The sequence below is a fragment of the Hyalella azteca genome, unplaced genomic scaffold (assembly GCF_000764305.2).
Source record: "Hyalella azteca isolate HAZT.00-mixed unplaced genomic scaffold, Hazt_2.0.2 contig5420, whole genome shotgun sequence".
Classification (NCBI taxonomy): Eukaryota; Metazoa; Arthropoda; class Malacostraca; order Amphipoda; family Hyalellidae; genus Hyalella; species Hyalella azteca.
In genome coordinates this window covers 35,592-57,521 of record NW_025935611.1, presented here as the reverse complement: position 1 = coordinate 57,521, position 21,930 = coordinate 35,592, and the positions used below count along the sequence as shown (strand labels likewise).

The 21,930-nt window shown below is 40.4% G+C and overlaps 2 protein-coding genes and 1 long non-coding RNA gene across 3 annotated transcripts; 2 read left to right on the top strand and 1 right to left on the bottom strand.

Annotated features, from left to right (window-relative positions):
* Nucleotides 1–1,452: 1,452 nt before the first annotated feature.
* LOC125177884 (loricrin-like) lies at nucleotides 1,453–2,335 on the bottom strand (the record flags this gene model as incomplete). The annotated part of the gene is given in 1 exon segment (XM_047880464.1): nucleotides 1,453–2,335. A coding segment is annotated over 1 exon segment (883 nt), but the record flags the coding sequence as incomplete, so codon positions are not given.
* A 1,879-nt stretch (nucleotides 2,336–4,214) lies between these two features.
* LOC125177883 lies at nucleotides 4,215–14,651 on the top strand. The gene is made up of 7 exons (XM_047880463.1): nucleotides 4,215–4,374; nucleotides 5,727–5,906; nucleotides 6,625–6,755; nucleotides 7,421–7,580; nucleotides 7,983–8,098; nucleotides 8,867–9,014; nucleotides 14,434–14,651. Exons 1-7 carry the CDS (start codon nucleotides 4,215–4,217, stop codon nucleotides 14,649–14,651), a joined length of 1,113 nt encoding a protein of 370 aa, XP_047736419.1.
* A 5,206-nt stretch (nucleotides 14,652–19,857) lies between these two features.
* Nucleotides 19,858–21,408, top strand: LOC108668217. The gene is made up of 2 exons (XR_001930589.2): nucleotides 19,858–19,950; nucleotides 20,005–21,408. It is a non-coding gene; the product is annotated as an uncharacterized LOC108668217 (long non-coding RNA).
* Nucleotides 21,409–21,930: the final 522 nt, after the last annotated feature.

Below are 21,930 nucleotides of genomic sequence, written 5' to 3'. Positions count from 1 at the left end.
CATCCAAACCGAGGTTCTTGTCCAGGGAACAAAACCATGGTTTTTTTTCTGGGCATAATAACCGTGTGTTAATTAGCTAATTAATTAATGTTCAGTAATAAGTAACTTTCACTCCATAGCAATTATTATTAAGGAGACCTAACAAGGGTATGTAAATTTCAAATAATTGAAGACTGGAATGACAAAATAATATTTATTCTTCATAGAAAAACAAGAACAATATTTTTATCATCTAATACAGAACAATAATGAAAGAAATAACACGTTTTTTAGTCTTTGGACAGCTACTTCTAGCGCTCTAAAAGAGCTACTTCTAGCGCTCTACAAGAGCTACTTCTAGCGCTTTAAAAAGCCATTTTTAACGCTTCAAAAGAGCTACTTTTACCGCTTTAAATGCTCAGATAAAACTAAAACATATGACACAGCCTTTTCCTTTGGTGCACAGGAGAGGTTAATATGGAAGGTACACCAACATGAAATGAAAATTAAATCTATTACCGCCGCTGCAATATTCGTTAATTATTGACATTATACACATAGTAACTCTTAGTGTATTTTAAATGAATGGTAACGTTCATTACAGCTCGTGTTATACGTTCAGAAAGTTGATTGTTGGGGCATAACAGCGTAGCAGGTCAATAGGAGATTTAATAAGTTTATTTTTAGTGCAGAAGATAGGAATGCAAGTTTTAAATTATATAGGTAGTCATTTGCAGACAGTCGTTATGTGTAGGTAATTAAAACTAGCACATAGTTTTCAATAACACGAATGACTGGAATGAGCAATAAACTGCTTCATTTGAGATACTAAGAACTGGTCTCAATCCTTACCCACACTTTCCCTCTCCGCTTCCTCGCCACAATCCCCTCACTCCCTCATCAGCTCCCTCACTCATTTCCCCCTCTCTCCGCTCCCTGGCCACACTTCCCTCACTCCCCCTCTTCGCTCCCTGGCCCCACTTCCCTCACTCCCCCTCTTCGCTCCCTGGCCCCACTTCCCTCACTCCCCCTCTTTGCTCCCTGGCCCCACTTCCCTCATTCCCCCTCTGAGTCCTCCTCCCCACACTCCCCTCACTCCCTCCTGACACACCGTGAACCCAACACTGACACGAGGGAGCCAAGGGCAAGAAACAACTTGCAGTGTGCGTGTGGCAGGCACGGCAGGGTTTCGTCCTGAAATATTATTCTTCATTATACTAGCAATTTTCTTCGCATCATTAGGAGTTGCAGTAGTCAGGACATCAGGTATTTTCACGCAGTTATCATCACAGCGACAAGGTTGGGCTGAATTTTGGGGTTTCAGGTCATGTTGGGCACGGTGTCTAAGAGAAAACTCTTCACATTTCAGCCCTGAACATTGTTCTTGTTGTTCAATAATAACATCAACTTTACAATCGTCGTTTATTCCATTCACACTTTGACAGGATTCTTCACTTCCGTTCTCACTAATATTAGGTTTTGATAGCGATGTACTTGAGACAGCTTCGTCATGAACATCACTCAGCCGCCGTCGTTTACACGGCTTTTCGATATAATTCTCAGGCGTCGTTTTTAATTTTAAATCCACAGGGCTACTTCGAACTGGTGAGTTATTGCAGCTAACCATTCGATTCTCATTTAGGAGTATTTCTTTGTTGCCAATATAGGAATAAGCGTCAACTAGTTTATCATTTTCAAAAGATGCGTTTTTCGCAATTCTGCTTTTGTTTTCACTTACACCGCTCACTTCTACACAGCCACTACCAGGGCCTTCACTTGTATTGCCTGGTTCTACACAGCCACTACCAGGGCCTTCACTTGTATTGCCTGGTTCTACACAGCCACTACCAGGGCCTTCACTTGTATTGCCTGGTTCTACACAGCCACTACCAGGGCCTTCACTTGTATTGCCTGGTTCTACACAGCCACTACCAGGGCCTTCACTTGTATTGCCTGGTTCTACACAGCCACTACCAGGGCCTTCACTTGTATTGCCTGGTTCTACACAGCCACTACCAGGGCCTTCACTTGTATTGCCTGGTTCTACACAGCCACTACCAGGGCCTTCACTTGTATTGCCTGGTTCTACACAGCCACTACCAGGGCCTTCACTTGTATTGCCTGGTTCTACACAGCCACTACCAGGGCCTTCACTTGTATTGCCTGGTTCTACACAGCCACTACCAGGGCCTTCACTTGTATTGCCTGGTTCTACACAGCCACTACCAGGGCCTTCACTTGTATTGCCTGGTTCTACACAGCCACTACCAGGGCCTTCACTTGTATTGCCTGGTTCTACACAGCCACTACCAGGGCCTTCACTTGTATTGCCTGGTTNTTTACTTTTTAAAATCATTTATTTTGACATTTGATTCATGCATTGTCTCCAACTTTACACAAGTGTGCAAAATTTCAGATCGATAGGATAAGTAGAAGTGTGTTACATTTCGATTACAAGATTTGTAGCAGACAGACAGACAGACAAGAAGTGAAGTTAAAGAGAAGTGTTGTAAAATAGGTTTAGGTTCGCAGTGTCAATTCATTATTCATTTATTGTTTTGAACATTATTTAAGAACAGTCTAGGTCCAGGGTTCAAATTCAATATTTAGTACTAATTTTGTTAATTAAGCAGACACGGTTTTGTTACACAGTTTATTCTCATTGTTTTGTATGCTCATTATTTCTTAACTATTTTTGGCTTTCGGTTTTACCAACATTTAGTAATTGTTTTACCTATTTCATATTAACTCGGTAAAGCCTGCGGCTATATTTTAATGTCGTACAAACAGTACGACAATTTAATAAAATACAATGGAAATGCCTATCCTGTTATCAAGTTTATACGTCTTCCATCTCGTAAGTCCCAGCGACTTTAACATAACAAAACAACTTTAACGGTAATACCATAACACTTAGCATATTATTTTATCATGTCATAATTCTATGGCTATCATGTTCGTGTCTTGCATGTTCTTTCATGTTTCATAATTGTGATACATAAAGATTTATAATCTTTTAGTAGGTACACAAATTTTGTACATTTGTGGTTCTCTCAACATCGAATCGTGGTATTCTTGTTAATAGCACACCAGATCATAGCCGTCAAAATTCATAAAACATTAGAATTAATTTATTTATTTGAATTTCTAATAAAAATTTGTTATATATAGAGCCACCTGGTTGATGACCAGCACCCGGCAGCTGGTGTTGGTTATTTATTTATTTGAAATTATAATAAAAATTTGTTATTTATAGAGCCACCTGGTGCTGGATACAACCTTAGAATTTTTTTATTTTTTTTATTTTTTAATAAGAATTTGTTTTATATAGAGCGACCTGGTTGACGACCATCACCCGACAGCTGGTGTTGGTTATTTATTTATTTAAAATTATAATTACAATTTATTATATATAGAGCCCACTGGTGGTGGATACAACCTTGGAATTATTTTATTTGAATTTTTTATTCAAAATTAGTTATATACGGTATAGAGCCACCTGGTTTACGACCAGCACCCGGCAGCTGGTGGATACAACCTTAGAATTATTTTAATTTATTTATTTACATTTTTAATCGAAATATGTATTATATTTATTTATTTGAATTTTATTATCAGAATTTGTTATATATAGAGCCACCTGGTGGTGGATACAACCTTAGAATTTATTTATTTAAAACTATAATCAAATTTTATTATGCGAGTCCAATCGTTCAACGTAGATAATAAGTTATAAACACACTCACAGTTGTATAGAATATAGTTGTATAATATAAGTTGTATGTATAAGTTGTATAATATAGTTGTATAGAAGTAACAACGTGTAGAAGTAAGAGTATGTTGAAGTGTAGAAGTTACAGCGTGTAGAAGTAAGAGTGTGTAAAAGTGTATAACTAATAGCGTGTAGAAGTAAAAGTGTGTTGAAGTGTAGGAGTATATAATAGCGTGTAGAAGCAAGACAATGTTGAAGTGTAGAAGTAACAACGTGTAGAAGTAAGAGTATGTTGAAGTGTAGATGTAACAGAGTGTAGAAGTAAGAGTGTGCAGAAGTGTATAAGTAATACCGTGTAGAAGTAAGAGTATGTTGAAGTTTAGAAGTACTAGTATGTAGAAGTTAGATTGTGGTGAAGTGTAGGTCATAGCGTATCTCTCACCATACCCTATACCCACAGCTGGTATATGTGGTCTGTGAGCGTCTGCTGAAGCTGTGTGGATGTGGTCCATCTCCCCCCCACATGCTCGCCCCCCTGGACATCAGCTACCGTCTGGGGACCCCATCCTTCACATCCTACTTCATCTGTGCGCAGTTCAGCCGCGACGCAGGACGCGTATCCTACTCTGCTCCTCTCAGCGTCATGTCCCCCTCGCTGACACGCACCCATACCGACAACAGCTGTGAGTGGCAGCTGTGAGTGGCAGCTGTGAGTGGCAGCTGTGAGTGGCAGCTGTGAGTGGCAGCTGTGAGTGGCAGCTGTGAGTGGCAACAGCTGTGAGTGGCAACAGCTGTGAGTGGCAGCTGTGAGTNAGGGACGAGGTACTGACGAGGTCAGGGACGAGGTACTGACGAGGTCAGGGACGAGGTACTGACGAGGTCAGGGACGAGGTACTGACGAGGTCAGGGACGAGGTACTGACGAGGTCAGGGACGAGGTACTGACGAGGTCAGGGACGAGGTACTGACGAGGTCAGGGACGAGGTACTGACGAGGTCAGGGACGAGGTACTGACGAGGTCAGGGACGAGGTACTGACGAGGTCAGGGACGAGGTACTGACGAGGTCAGGGACGAGGTACTGACGAGGTCAGGGACGAGGTACTGACGAGGTCAGGGACGAGGTACTGACGAGGTCAGGGACGAGGTACTGACGAGGTCAGGGACGAGGTACTGACGAGGTCAGGGACGAGGTACTGACGAGGTCAGGGACGAGGTACTGACGAGGTCAGGGACGAGGTACTGACGAGGTCAGGGACGAGGTACTGACGAGGTCAGGGACGAGGTACTGACGCTGTCTCTTATACACATCTAGATGTGTATAAGAGACGTGGCAACAGCTGTGCGTGGCAACTGCTGTGAGTGGCAACAGCTGTGAGTGGCAACTGCTGTGAGTGGCAACTGCTGTGAGTGGCAACAGCTGTGAGTGGCAACATCTGTGAGTGGCAACATCTGTGCGTGGCAACCATCCATCACTTGTCTTGAAGTTCATAGAGTTGGATTACATTTCGAATCTATATAAAATATTGTACAATTCTATCATTATTATTATTATATATTATCATAATTCTATCATTCATCTATGTATATATGGAATCAAATGTAAAATTTATGGAAAAAGTGAAAGGCAGAAGAGCATTTTAAGTAATAAATTAAACCTCATACATTCAAAATCAATTATATATATTTTTCTCGCTTACTGATCAACTGTTTCTTGTACTTTATATTGCCAGTGTAAATTAAATTTTTCCCTTTAATCGTTTAGCTCCAGTTCAATACGATCGCTAGCACTTAAAGTTTATGAAGTTATATTAAATTTAGAATTTAAATAAAATATTTTATAATTCTATCATTCATTTTACGAAATCAAATGTAAAATTTACAGAAAATTTGAAAGTCAGAAAGGCATTTTAAGTAATGAATTAAACTTTAAATGTCCAGATATCAAAATTTATATTTTCATCGGTTACTATTCAACAATTGCTTGTACCTTATATTGCTTGATAAATACATTAAATTTTTGCCTTTAATCCTTTAGCCCCAGGATCGTCCGCAGCGTCAGTGACGAGGAAGACGTCGGACGAGACGCTCACGTCCGCAAGCGACCTCCGCAGTCCGCAGTTTGCAGAAGGTCACGTCACGATGCCCTCGTCCGCTGTCTACCCTAACCGAACCTTCGATGAGAACACGGCTAGTGACATACCATCGTGTCTAAGTGGTCAGTGGTACTATAACTTATGTTCTATGATTTACAACCTGTTAGAGTCAAGACAAGTCGTCAGTAGTACTATAAATTACTCATGTTCTATAACTTGTTTACAACCAGTTACAGCCAAGGCTAGTGACATACCATCGTGTCTAAGTGGTCAGTGGTACCATAACTTATGTTCTATTACTTGTTTACAACCTGTTACTGTCAAGGCTAGTGACATACCGTCGTGTCTAAGTGGTCAGTGGTATTATAAGTCATGTTCTATAAGTTGTTTACAACCTGTTACAGTCAAGTGGTCAGTGGTACTTTAAGTGACTTATGTTCTATAACTTGTTTACAACCTGTTACAGTGATGTTAAGTGGTCAGTGATACTATAACTTATATTCTATAACTTGTTTACAACCTGTTACAGTCATGTTAAGTGATCAGTGGTACTATAACTTATATTCTATAACTTGTTTACAACCTGTTACAGTCATGTCAAGTGGTCAGGGGTACTATAACTTATGTTCTAAAACTGGTTTACAACCTGTTACAGTCATGTCAAGTGGTCAGGGGTACTATAACTTACTAATGTTCTATAACTTGTTTACAACCTGTTACAGTCACGTTTTGAAATACTGTCAGCGGGACAAGTAATTTCTTGCAAATATGTTTGTACGACGGTAAATTTTTATCCAGCATTCGCATCAATCAAGGCTAAATATGCATTTATTTCACCAGGCTTCCCTCATCAGAACATCGATGCTTTACTCAACGATGGCGTCACCAACGAGAAGCTTACTGATAACCTTTGTTATCAGGAGCTATCATCCAGCCATGACCTGAGAAAGCTGGCTGAGCAGGATGATAAGGTGACCATGAAATTATGATAAATAACCTTCACCTTAATGTGTTGACTGAGCAGGATGATAAGGTGACTTTAGCAGGTGTAGGAAACAATCCCAATGGTGAACCATTGGTGTAGGAGACACCATTCCAATGGTGAACCATTGGCGTAGGAAACAATTCCAAAGGTGAACCATTGGTGGAGGAGACCATTCCAAAAGTGAACCATTGGTGTAGGAGACCATCCCAATGGTGAACCATTTTTGTAGGAGACCATCCTAATGGTGAACCATTGGTGTAGGAGACCATCCCAATGGTGAACCATTGGTGTAGGAGACCATTCCAATGGTGAACCATTGGTCTGGTGTAGGAGACCATTACAATGGTGAACCATTGGTATAGGAGACCATTCCAATGATGAACCATTGGCGTAGGAGACCATTCCAACGGTGAACCATTCCAAAGGTTCGCCATTGGACTGACGGCAGCAAAGAAGCACGCTGCCGTCCTTTTTTACCAAAAGAGCACGCTGACGGCAGCAGTTCCTTAACACAGTCATATATAGCGTGCCCAAAAACTCCAGATGTAATCAGCTTATCATTCTTATGGTAGTATTGATCGCCTTGTATTATGTTTACAAACTTCACATAAGATAAACTCGTTATAATTATATTAATACTTTGCATGTCAGTGTCTGGAGGCTAAAGACGTGTACGAGGCGCTGGTGGTGGACCACACGCTGCTGGGGGCGGAGTACCTGAAGCAGTTGCGCCAATTTAGACACGAGCTCAACATCCGCCAGACGGCCTGGGACAGACTGGCTACTGAGACCAACGCGCAGCTTCTTACTGGTGGGGGTTAAGGGTTGATGTTCGACTTATAACTGGTGGAGTTAAGGGTTAATATTCGGCTCCAATTCTGGTGGGGTTAAGTGTTACAGTCAACCCCCTTACTGGCGAAGTTAAGGGTTAACCTATAGCTCATCACTTAGTCAGATTTCACTACCGTCACTTCATCAGGTTTTATGCTTCCACGTTGTGTGACTCTTGCCATCTTGTCAACTCTGCTCGTCCTTTTCTTATTCCTACATGCCCCCTTCATTTGTCACGCCCAATTGCCTCCTTGTCACACCCACTTCCTTCTTGTCACGCCCACTTCCTTCTTGTCATGCCCACTTTTTCCCTTATCATGCCCACTTGCCCCCTTGTCACATCTACTTTCCCCCTTGTCACGCCCACTTGCCCGCTTGGCAGGCCTGCTGCTGGGTTGGCTGGAGCACCTGAAGGCGCCGCTGCTGTCGGTGGACGAGCTCTCCTACCTCGTCCTGGCCGCCCACAAACCGGAGGTCGTCCTGCGCAAGCTGGACGAGGTACTGACATGGTCCACGTACCACTAGTGCTTGACGAGGTACTAACGTGGTCTCCATGTACCACTAGGACCTGACGAGGTACTGACGTGGTCCGCGTACCACTAGGACCTGACGAGGTACTGACGTGGTCCATGTACCACTAGGACCTGACGAGGTACTGACGTGGTCCATGTACCACTAGGACTTGATGAGGTACTAACGTGGTCCAAGTACAAGTAGTGCTTGACGAGGTACTGACGTGACCTACATACCACTCGGGAAAACCAATTAAGTACTCTGAGATACAATGTTTGTAAAATACTTTGCTGGTACTCTTTTCCTCAATGAGTTTTACTTCCAATAAATGCCGTGTAACCACTGATTGCAAGTGAGTAACCATAAAAACCAGTACCAGTAGGTACTTCAGTTCCAAGTACACCAGTACTACTAGGTACTTCAGGTCCCGGTTACACCAGTACCACTAGGTACAGCATTACCATGTTACACCACTACCACTAGGTACAGGTACCATATTACACCAGTACCACTAGGTACATGTACCATATTACACCAGTACAACTAGGTACAGGTGTCAGGTTACACCAGTACAACTAGGTACAGGTGCCATATTACCCCAGTGCCACCAGGTACAGGTGCCATATTACACCAGTACCACTAGGTACAGGTGCCATATTACCCCAGTGCCACCAGGTACAGGTGCCATATTACACCAGTACCACTAGGTACAGGTGCCATATTACCCCAGTACCAGCACGTACCCTCGCGCAGGACACGCGGTACACCATCGAGTACCTGGTACGCTTCGTGGCGCGTCTGCAGCCGCTGGAGGCGCAGCAGCAGCGAGACATCCTGCGCCGCCTCATCGCTTCCCTCACCCACCAGGCCGTCCCCATCGGGGGGACACTTCTCCCCGCCGGTGAGAGGGGGCAGTCTTGGTGTGGGGCGATGGTCCCCATCGGGGGGACACTCCTCCCCGCCGGTGAGGGGGGTAGTCTTGATGTGGGGCGATGGTCCCCATCGGGGGGACACTCCTCCCCGCCGGTGAGGGGGTAGGTAGTCTTGATGTGGAGCACTGGTCCCCATCGGGGAGACGCTTCTCCCCGCCGGTAGGGGGGTAGTCTTGATGTGAGGGGCTGGTCCCCATCGGGGGGACGCTTCTCCCCGCCGGTGAGGGGGCGCCGGTCTTGATGTCCTCATCCTTAGGGGAGGGAAATTTCAATGCAGGGGCAGGTTTATCTGCCCCAGAAGGGGGTGCTAAGTTTACATGTCTGATCCCCGCAGCTGAGGATGAGGCTGCTGGAACCTTTAATAAAGTCGGTATTGCTGGGTGTTGGTTTCTGCCGAGAGGGGAAATGGGTTGTTTGGTCCCCACTGGTGGGAGGAGGTGGTGATTGAATTTGAATTAAAGTTATATATTGATAGGGAAGGTGTCAACCTCATGGATATGTCATGGGAAAGCTTGAGAGGACAGAAAGAGAGGATTCATAAAATTCAGGTATCGTTTTCATTATGACATTATCGATTTTATTTCTCCTAAAGTATTCCAATTTTGCCTTTTAATTCATTTTTTTAGCAAATGTTTTGGGAACCTCAATTATTTTGCAATCAACAAGAATCCTTCATTTAGTACGCCATTTTGGTTTAATTTGAATATTGATTTACATTAAATAATCATTTCTGTTGCTGCATCTAGACCAGTAGACACTCAAATGAATAAGCGTGACTTTGTCCAGATAACGAAGCACTTCTTACTCTTGTACGGGTCATCTTTGCCCAGTTGGCCCGACAAAAGGATGTATCGATATTAATATCGATACGTCAAATTTTGTCGATATTAATATTGATAAAATTTGACCGTAAAATTTATTTACGCCCTTAATTTAAGGACGTAAAAAGTGTGTCACTATTCAGAAAATATTACCCATTCATTACTCCGAGTGTGAAGTTTGTGGCTGCATGACTGTTGATTTGTTACATTCAGATATTTAATTCGGTATTTTCTCTTCAAAATATACAGCGTATTTTTTTCTTAAAATATATCTTTAGTGTTTGAATTTGTGGACAAAATTTTCGTTAATTGGGAAACGTCCATTCTTCTTTCACTTCTAATTCCTATTGAATTCGTGATATATGCTTGATATTTATTCTATGTTTAGAGTTTTAATTTTCATGTAAAATTCGAAATCGAATTTTTTATTTCGGTGCAAATTTTCTGCTTGTATCAAATTTCCTCTTTTTCAGGCAAAAATCGCGATAAAACGACAAGCGAAGGTTTCCTTAAAAGTACGAAGCGTGACGTTTTAATTATTATTATAATTATTATTATTTGAGTGAAGTGTTGAAATTGTATCTGCATCACCGCGTTGATTTTACCTTAACTCGTGTTGAATTTACTGCATCGTAAGCTTGGATTTACGCACTTGTTTTTTGAGGTACAATCGTGGGAGTCTCTGCCGTCGTTATATCCCTAACAAAATTTAGAGTCGCCCCAGCTTCTGGTAATCCAAATCAGAAGCTGCCGCGCCTGTAAATTTTCACTGGGTAACAAAATTTAGAGTCGCCCCAGCTTCTGGTAATCCAAATCAGAAGCTGCCGCGCCTGTAAATTTTCACTGGGAAGAACTCCTATATATCGACATTATTCACTAATGTGTGGCTAAATTCACCTATACTATATATCACGTGTGACTATCCGGGATAATTATCAAACGCGGTACTTAAAAACTACGAATGTTACTATTTTTAGCGCATTTTCTCATTTATGGAAAAAATGCACTATTGTGCTCGCCATGTCCGTCCGTCTGTCTGTCTGTCTGTCTGTCCGTCCGTCCGTGACCTCAAGCTTTCGTCGACGAGAAAATGCGCTCACTGTCACTCACTGCAGTGAGTACTGAGTTATATTTTTTACCATATACTCATACGAAATAAAGAAGTCAAATTTAAATCAATATCAAGGTAAAGTTATATATACGCCTCAAGTAATGCACAAAGATCGACTTGTGTCTCGTGCAATAAACTACAAGTGACGTATTAATGCTGGAGCTGCACAACTACCCAGGCAATTTATAGTCACGTGAACGATGAAAAACGCACAAATATCAGTGTGATAGATTTGTTTCCTTCAATTATATCTACAATCAAAGTAATAAAAATAAGAATATTGCAACAGTCTAAAACATCTCATTTACCATTGATTAGCTACAGAAAACATTAGACGTCGCTTACAACAATTTCAGTATTCAGTTCCACTTATTCAGTTATTATTTATATTATTCAGTGTATGATATTCAATCCCACACTGAATATCGAAATTATTAGCGGGCATTAATTGATTCTATTCTACTAAGATATATGAGCTTTTTTCATACATTAATAATCGAATTCTACATCTAATTTCTCGATTAAATTTATAAAATTACCCGCAGAGGCCAATTTTTTTAAACATCAAACTCTTGTTTTTCGTAATGGCCTCACATTTGGTCTAAACTAAAGAATCGATGCGGCACTGTCTTTATTGGCAAATTAGTCGGCTAATTAATAGCATTTATAATTAGAAACGTTAATATGGTACTTAATCTTTTAAATAACAAAAAAAAACATAAGTTTATTAATGTGTTCAAGTCTCGGCGGTGGAGGTACGTGCGATCAAGAAGAAGGAGAAGGAAAAATCTAAACGTAAGTTAAGAAATTATTTACTCAAACACAATTAATTCTATTTTAACTTTACAGTTAACGTAAATTATTCGTCCATTATTTATTATTGAACCTAAGACATTCACGACGTCGTAAGCATGGCTTGCGTATCAGGATCCACTTTAAGATATCACTCGATGGCTGCTTGTGATGTACAGCTTTATTATATAGTTAATCATATTACCTACTTATTGTTCTTATATGTTCAGTATTTCTCGCTCGATTGCTGCTTAACTGTGCTGTACTGCTTTATTATAGTTAGTCATATTACCTACTTATGGTTCATATATGTTCAGTATTACCTTACTTATACGTTCTATTGATAGATATATCTTTATTCATACCACATTATTATGTGTACCGTCCTATCCTTACTAGAAATCAGAACGGTCAGTAATTACATTTGCCACAGCACGTCATGGTTTAAATTTTCATTCACGCGAATTTGTCCTTAGAATAACGAAATTTACGTTCATTTTGCTTGTGCAAATTACGACGCATGCGCCATGACTCTGCAACATTAACTTGAACTGCATATTTTTGATGATTTTTTCTTAGTATAATACATAACAGATGTTTTACTCAACATATCAACACCTTAATCATACCAGTAACTCCTTAATCGTAGCAGTAACTCCTTAATCGTAGCAGTAACTCCTTAATCGTAGCAGTAACACCTTAATCGTAGCAGTAACTCCTTAATCGTAGCAGTAACTCCTTAATTGTAGCAGTAACTCCTTAATCGTAGCCGTAACTCCTTAATCGTAGCAGTAACTCCTTAATTGTAGCAGTAACTCCTTAATCGTAGCCGTAACTCCTTAATCGTAGCAGTAACTCCTTAATCGTAGCCGTAACTCCTTAATCGTAGCAGTAACTCCTTAATCGTAGCAGTAACTCCTTAATCGTAGCAGTAACTCCTTAATTGTAGCAGTAACTCCTTAATTGTAGCAGTAACTCCTTAATCGTAGCAGTAACTCCTTAATCACACCAGTAACACCTTTTGAGATGTGGATCCTCCTTGCATGTTTAACCTCTAACAGCTTGAACGTCTATGCAGCATGCAGTTCAAATCAGTTAGCATGCAGATGATTGCATATCTTCTTTCAACTTGTCGTCTCCCAACGATGCCCTGATCTTCTCAATATTTTACAGCAGTTTATTTCGTCAATTCACTGGAAGAAATTTGTATAAATTAAAAATATGCAACATGAAAATTCTTATTCAGTGGATTTATGTTACCGATATTGAAAAAGTGCGCTTAAAGTAGAAATCTATGCTTCAGTTTGTATTTCGTTTCGTTCGCTGTTGAATTTCGCAGCACAGGCGATGGACATGTTCACCAGCACACGTGATGGACATGTTCACCAGCACAGGTGATGGACATGTTCACCAGCACAGGTGATGGACATGTTCACCAGCACAGGCGATGGACATGTTCACCAGCACGTTTCTCTCTTGAAAACTTTTCAATTTTTTTACTCATTGCCTGCGTATGTTGTTACATGTTCGTAAATTTTATCTGTATGCTTGAGTTTCTTGAAAGAAAGAATTTCGATCTCCTCGTAATGTATGCATTTTTCCTCAATGCTTGTGAGTAAAATCCCGTGAGTACTCATAAGCTTTGTGCATGAATTCAATGAGTGTGTTATACCACCATTAAGTGTTTCGTGCCTAAAGGAATTAAAATATTGTAAAGAAGTTAAGTCAGTCATATTGTTTTGTTATTACTTATTGGTGTATTGCGGCCAGTCTCAACAGTTCTGTATAGTGGACATGCGTTCCTATTAAAAGGATTGACGCAAAATTTCCCTATATTATTGCGATTATGGACTGACCATTACAATAAATTTTTTGTAGTTCAGCCTAAAAATTCAAATGTTTTTATATGTAATATAAAAAAATAATTAGTAATAGTAATATCGTGTATTTAGTACAGCGATGTAGTTTTTGAGAATATAGATGTAGCATAGTGAGTACCGTCAAATACTAGTGGCGTAGTAAGGTGATATTAGTGATGAAGTACAGTGTCGTAGTAAGATGATGTTAGTGATTTAGTACAGTGTCGTAGTAAGGTGATGTTAGTTATGTACTACAGTGACGTAGTATGATGATGTTAGTGATGTAGTACAGTGACGTAGTAAGATGATGTTAGTGATGTACTACAGTGACGTAGTAAGATGATGTTAGTGATGTAGTACAGTGTCGTAGTAAGGTGATGTTAGTGATTTAGTACAGTGACGTAGTAAGGTGATGTTAGTGATGTACTACAGTGACGTAGTAAGATGATGTTAGTGATGTACTACAGTGACGTAGTAAGGTGATGTTAGTGATGTACTACAGTGACGTAGTAAGGTGATGTTAGTGATGTACTACAGTGACGTAGTAAGGTGATGTTAGTGATGTACTACAGTAACGTAGTGAGGTGATGTAGTACAGTGACGTAGTATGTTGATGTTAGTGATATATTACAGTGACGTAGTATGGTGATGTTTGTGATGTAGTACAGTTACTTAGTATGATGATCTCAGTGATATATTACAGTGACATATTATGTTGATGTTGTACAGTGACGTATTATGATGATGTTACTGATGTAGTACAGTAACTTAGTATGGTAATTATCGCATTTATGCCCCCCCCCAGGCCGCAGCTACCGCAAGCTCCGGGAAGGTACGTTGGCCAAGTGCGAGGAGTTCACGACGAACTTGTTCCGTCTGGTGTACCTGGACACGACGTGTCCCAGCGCTGGTACCAGGGGTGGCACCAAGACAAGTTGCCACAGCGCCAACGACAACGTCTCCCCCCCTGGGACCATCCACAGTCCCCTGCCTGATGAGGAGAAGGCTGGGGTCCAGTCATAGTTGTGCCGTTAATACGTTGTGTGGGGACGTGTTGGCCGGGGACGTGTTGGCTGGGGTGTGTTTGCAGGGACCGTACTTGCCGGGGGTGTGTTTTTAGGGACCGTGCTTGCCGGGGGTGAGTTTACCGGGGACGTGTTTGTAGGGACCGTGCTTGCCGGGGACGTGTTTGATAGGGAGGTGTTTATAGTGAAACGTGCTTATAATGGGGACATGTTTGCCGGGGACGTGTTTACCGGGGCCATGCTTGCCGATGACGTGTTTTCACAGGGGACGTGCTTGCAGGGGACGTGCTTAGAGGGGACGTGTCTACCCGGGACGGGCTTACCGGGGACGTGTTGACCGGGGACATGCTCTCCGATGACGTGTTTTCACAGGGGACGTACTTGCAGGGGACATGCTTGATGTGGACGCGTTTTCCGCTGAAATGTTAACTTTGGGAAACGGGTACCGGGAACGTTTTTATTGAGCAGTTTTTAGCTTAGCCGAAACTACTTTTATTATGGCATCTTTATGTACATTAATCCCTCGTTTTGAGCGGGTTTATCTCTAATAGATACGCAATGTAACAGGTTTTCCATTTTAAAGTGAATTTTAGCCGCTATATCACGTAATCGAGGGGAAACCCTAGAAATAAGTATCATGATTTGCGTAATAATTTGCTAAAGACGAATTAACATTTTGTATACTGGCCCGAGATTGGTCATTGTGTTGTGTACCAAAATCACGAGCTTTATTCCATTGAATAAATTCAATTCTTATTACAGCGCTATAGTAACAACTTCAACTTCGCTTTTTGCATCAATAATTTTTGTGCCATTTTTTCTGATTGTGCCCACTGGAAATTGGCCCTCAGACGTGACTCATTAATAAAGATTGCGAGGGATTCTTTTAAAAGTCCATACTCTGGGAGAGCTCAAGCAGCCCAACTTTTCATTTAAAAAATTAATATATTATTCCTATTCATAGGAAAAATTAGAATTGACCTGATAATAACTAACTTGGCTTGCATTAATTGTGAATTTAATTCCGTGAAACAGTTACTATTGTTTAATGAAAAAAATTCAGAAAAATGTTCCCTACATTTCTGTGAAAATTTCATATTGTTCACAGGAGAGTTAATTCGTTATTCATCTTGAATCGATGCTAGCGCACTGAATTTTTTCCAAGTCGAGTCATGATGAAATAACTGTAAAAAAATCAATGGCTTGGTGTGTAAATTTTATTCATGGTCGGTACCTTCGTTGAGTTTGAATAAAAAAATCGTATTACAAGGGTAGACCTCAACAAAGGATACTCATGAATCTTCAAGTTTTAATAAAAAAATCGTATTACAAGGGTAGACCTCAACAAAGGATACTCATGAACAAGGTCTCAAAGCACTCGTCGTTTATTATATTTAGATTAAGTGTTAAAATAAATGTGTGTTAGCGCGGTAGATTTCGTTTTATATAATAATAGTTAAGTCTGGGCCAATAATGCCCACCAAAGGATATTAGAATAAAAACAATAAGGATGACTTAGAATGAGTATTCAAATTAAGATATATCTGGTCTTTCAATCTTTAATTGTTGACAATACTGATGGATGTGATGCCATGTATATCGTTGATAATAAGTTAACATGTTCATTATTCAGATTTATAGTTGAATATTTATTATTCCACTTACGGAACGAGTATAAAGCTTGCAGATGTAAAATATTATTTTGGCTGAATTATAGGCGGCCATTTATAGGCTCATCCGACCATAATTCGGTGAATATTTCTAATTATGTATAATGCTTCGTTTTTATAATAGAAAATTTTCAATTTCTTCATCGGCATCAAGATTGCAACTTGGCAGTTAAAGTTACATGCTACACTGCTGAAACAGTTCTGTGCTTCTTGTATCGTTCTAATTTCTAGAAATTTCTGATGTTTAATTCCAAATTTCATTTCTGATCTCAAATGAAAAAAGGAAACGTTACATGGGGGAACAGTTCATGGAATTAAACAGCGCTATGATGATATAACAGGACATAGAGTTCTATGCATTCATTCATTACATTACTTTGTAATCCTAATAGGTCTACGCATTCATTCATTAAATTGCGTTGTAATCCTCAGAAGTCTACGCATTCATTCAGTAAATTACGCTGTAATCACCAGAAGTCTACTCACTCATTCATTACATTATTTGTAATCCTCAGAAATCCACGCATTCATTCATGAACTTTGGCTTGCGGTCATGAAAGGACTTACCATCATTTTTTTAAAACTTACGATTATTACGGAACATACGAGCATCGTACAATTTACGATCATCACGGAACATACGAGCATCGTACAACTTACGATCATCACGGAACATACGAGCATCGTACAACTTACGATCATCACGGAACATACGAGCATCGTACAACTTACGATCATAGTACTCAGGGATTAATGCATTTATACATTATTTTTTAGTGATATTCCTTTGTCCTGCGTTCATTTTTACGAATCACATCAACAATGCATGAATATTTCAGAGCACAAGCATTCCTCTCCTCATTCATCTTGCTCCTTCCGTTCTCCAATACTCTGATTCTCTACACAACAGTTTCTGAATGTCACTCGATTGAAATTTAAGTGATTAACCGTAAACAATCTCAATTTTTATTTTCATTGGTCAATTGTCCCATTAATAAATAAATTAACCGGTCTACAAAACTCAACTGTCGTTCATGTAACTAAAACTAAAAAACGTTGGAACACATCCATGCGACAACATTTCTTCTCGCTTCGAGTCACCGACATGTGGAACAGCCTCCCTGATAGCATCGTTGACGCTCCGAGTATGAACATCTTCAAAAACAGACTAGACGAAGCTATGCAGGAGCATATGTTCAGTCTTAAAATGCCTAGCAAATTACGGACCAGGCAATAAGTCCAGCAGCTATCTCAATCAATCGTCAGTTATGGAAAGATCGGGTTCCAAAGGCCGGATCCCTTGTGAATCAAGTCACGAAAAATTCAAGAATCGGCAACAGGCCATGGGCCTATTACTTCAGCGCCGACACTTCTATTCTATTCTATGTTTTCAGTGACCAAACACCGAACATTTTTGGCGATGACTAAATTTTGTTAGCCATTCATCAGTCGTGTTTCACAATTAATTTGCCAATGGACGACGTAGATGTTAGGTTTACGAATGTTGTTCGTAAAATTATAACAGTTTTGAGTAAGTGATTATGACTCTCATACGTCATAATGATGTAGTTAAATGTTTCGCGGAAACATCATATTCCACTTTCAAATCTCGCCAAAAGTCTAATGCCCCCAATGGTGAAGAACAATAAAAAATTATTCATAAATTCTCCCCGATCATCAAAGGGTTAAGTTACACTCTGCGTGTACACGATGATCGTAATTTCTATGACAATCGTAAGTCATACAATGATCTTAATGTCCATGACAATCGTAAATCATTCAATAATCGTTATTTCTACGACAATCGTAAGTCATACAATGATCGTAATGTCCATGACAATCGTAAGTCATACAATGATCTTAATGTCCATGACAATCGTAAGTCATTCAATAATTGTTATTTCTACGACAATCGTAAGTCATACAATCATCGTAATTTCTATGAAAATCGCAAGTCATACAATGATCGTAATGTCCATGACAATCGTAAGTCATACAATGATCGTAATTTATACGACAATCGTAAGTCATACAATGATCGTAATTTATACGACAATCGTATCTCATATAATAATCGTAAGATAGTACCACCTGAGCTAATTTACTTATGTCTTAAGCAATAAATGTCACAAATGAGTATACATATGCAGTAATTAATTTATATTTGCACAAACAACCCTGCAATTTTTAATTGTAGATCATATCAAAAAACCAGGTGCATCGCAAGCTGAAAGCCTACAATTATATTATATTTATGATTAAAGTTTGTAAATTTAGGATTGTTGTTGTAATTAAAGTAATAGCTGTTAATTACTTTATTATGTGTAATTATTTTAATGAAAATATTACAGGTAATCGCTTTGAAGAATCAAGGTACGAAGCTTATTACATGCAACGTGCTAGCACAAATTCTTGGTATTTGTTTAGACTTATAAGTATTAATATGAATATTAATATGAATATGACCTTTTTCACATTAGTAAGCTTGTTAACTTATATAAATTAAACACAACTAACATATGAACAAATGTATGTATTGACGCTTACTTGGCTTCATGTGTGTCTTTATGTCTAACGCGCTTAATAATTAGCGTGAACACGACGCCTAGCGTGCCTGGTAGCGTGTACACAACGCCTAGCGTGCCTGGTAGCGTGAACACAACGCCTAGCGTGCCTGGTAGCGTAAACACTACGCCTAGCGTGCCTGGTAGCGTGAACACATTGGTAGCGTGTACACAACGCCAAGCGTGCCTGGTAGCGTGAACACGACGCCTAGCGCGTCTGGTAGCGTGAACACAACGCCTAGCGTGCCTGGTATAGCGTGTACACAACGCCTAGCGCGCCTAGTAGCGTGTACCCAACGCCTAGCGTGCCTGGTAGCGTGAACACGACGCCTAGCGTGTCTGGTAGCGTGTACACAACGCCTAGCGTGTCTGGTAGCGTGTACACAACGCCTAGCGTGCCTGGTAGCGTGAACACAACGCCTAGCGCGCCCAGTAGCGTGAACACGATGCCTAGCGTGCCTGGTAGCGTGAACACAACGCCTAACGTTTTATTTTAAGCTCTGGAATGCAGGTGTGGAATAAATAGCTCACATTTTTATTAATAAAACAATATAATTCCCAATAATGAAAGATTGAAAAGGTTCATCGCTTGTCAATAGAAGCATACTTAATAGTTATTGGAATCATACCTACCATATACATTTAAAGTATCTACGCTTTTAATACGTATATAATTGCTCAAATACTACAATTATTCCTGAAACTCTCATACAGTGTTCAGTTTAAACCAATATTGGAGGGCCTGCTTGTGCGATGCTTGCATAGATTAATAATAATAATAGCGGTTTCAGCGTTTATTAGGCCATAGGCCTGTCGCCAATTCTTAACATAGCAGAACATCCACAGCTTGTTGCGGTCTCGAACTCGCAACGCACTGCCACAATTCTGCTGTGCTTAACCGCCCGGCCTCCTCGCCGATTCTGACCAGAAACTGACGCACAGAGCTGGGATCGAACCCGCGCCTCTCTGCTCCAATCCTGGTACTCTGAACTTTAACCACTGGGCCATGTCACCCTGCCCTTAGGCTGATTATCCTGTTGTGTGTTTTCACTAGCAGCAGCAGGTTGTTGGTGGTCATTACTTGTGGTTGTATGGACACACTAGCAGCAGCAGCTAGGTTGTTGGTGGTCATTACTTGTGGTTGTATGGACACACTAGCAGCAGCAGCTAGGTTGTTGGTGGTCATTACTTGTGGTTGTGTGGACACACTAGTAGCAGCAGGTTGTTGGTGGTCATTACGTGTGGTTGTGTGGACACACTAGCAGCAACAGGTTGTTGGTGGTCATTACTTGTGTTTGTATGGACACACTAGCAGCAGCAGGTTGTTGGTGGTCATTACTTGTGTTTGTGTGGACACACTAGCAGCAGCAGGTTGTTGGTAGTCATTACTTGTGGTTGTGTGGACGCACTAGCAGCAACATTGTGTCCACCTTCAAAGATTTTCCGAATGATTTGTCGAAGTTTAGTAAGCTTCACCACAAGTATAGGATCTGGCATTCGTTGCAGTGAGCTAACCATTTTGGCCTACGAATTTTAAAACTTCATTGCAATTTTGGTGCACATGCAATCAATAATGTTCTTCATGCATCAGCTGCATTTACATTTTTGGTGTTGTCACTTCCGTCGTCATGTGCATGATTGTTTGGTGGTTACTGAAAACTTTGTATCATGTCGAAAATGTTGATACGCATGCGTGCCTTGTATTAGATGATGGCACGTTGCTGTTCTTTAATAAATTTATGAACGTTTATTTTTCTTTTGCAATGCTCAGCGACTATACAGTCGAATGTATTTCCAAACACGCCGCCATTTGCAGTCATCACAAATAACGCGTTTCAATTTCTTAAAGAAAACTGGAAAACGCACAGACTTCAACATCAAATTTTGAATTAAGGATTCAGTCGAGCGTGGTTTGCGTAAGTAGCCACGCTGCTAAGTAGTGAGTGCCACGGGCCTAAGTAGCCACTCTGTTAAGTAGTGGATGCTACGGGCGTCGTTATAGCCGCGCTGCTAAGTAGTGGGTGCCACGGACCTAAGTAGCAGTACTGCTAAGTAGTTGGTTCTGCTGGGGTAAGTAGCAGTACTGCTAGGTAGCAATATTTGTACAAGTATTGTGCGGCGATTTATGTAGATGAGAAATTTGGTACACACCTGTGCTGGCATCAAGAAGTCCCGTGTACAACGAACTTGTTTGTCTAACGCGGGGATTTGTTCCGTGTACTACGAAGTTGTTCGTCTAACGCGGGGATTTGTTCCGTGTACTACGAACTTGTTTGTCTAACGCGGGGATTTGTTCCGTGTACTACGAACTTGTTTGTCTAACGCGGGGATTTGTTCCGTGTACTACGAACTTGTTCGTCTAGTACGATGATTGTCAACGTCCGTCTATGTATTTCTAGGTCATAAGTTATCACATTCTCATGCCTATTTCAGTGTAATGTCGTCAGAGTCTTCGTCACTTATTAAGTCTTTTGATGTTTTTCAAGCCCTCCACTGATCAAAATAAATGCCATTTATTATATGACATTTTATTATAATTCCATATTGGTTTACTCAAACTTTCGATTTAAATCTTCATTTTATGAGTCTTTCACCACCGGCTATCGGTGACCAATTCCTTTATTAATACTAATTAAATTACTTCATCCACCGGTAAATGAGATACTAATTTGAAATGAACTATCATACACAAGCAATTAGCTAAAACACGTATTTTAACGTAATATATGTTAACTTTGAAAATAGTTCACTAACTTTGGACTACAAATTTGTACTTAGCTGATGAATATATTTATTCAAGTATAATGAAAATTATTGGAGACAAAGGTTTCTCACAGTCTCACTCCCTTCTGACGGTCGGAGACTTCGGTTCCCGAGTTTCCCACTGAAGTGTTGAAAGCTTGAAAGAGTGAATGGGAGGCGAAGTTGAGGGTATCATTCGTTTAATTAATTACGTTTACCATGTACGTGAAGCGAGTCGGTATGGCGGACAGAACGCATGTCAGTCAAAAATTACCCACAATTTTCGTTTGTTTTTAATAAC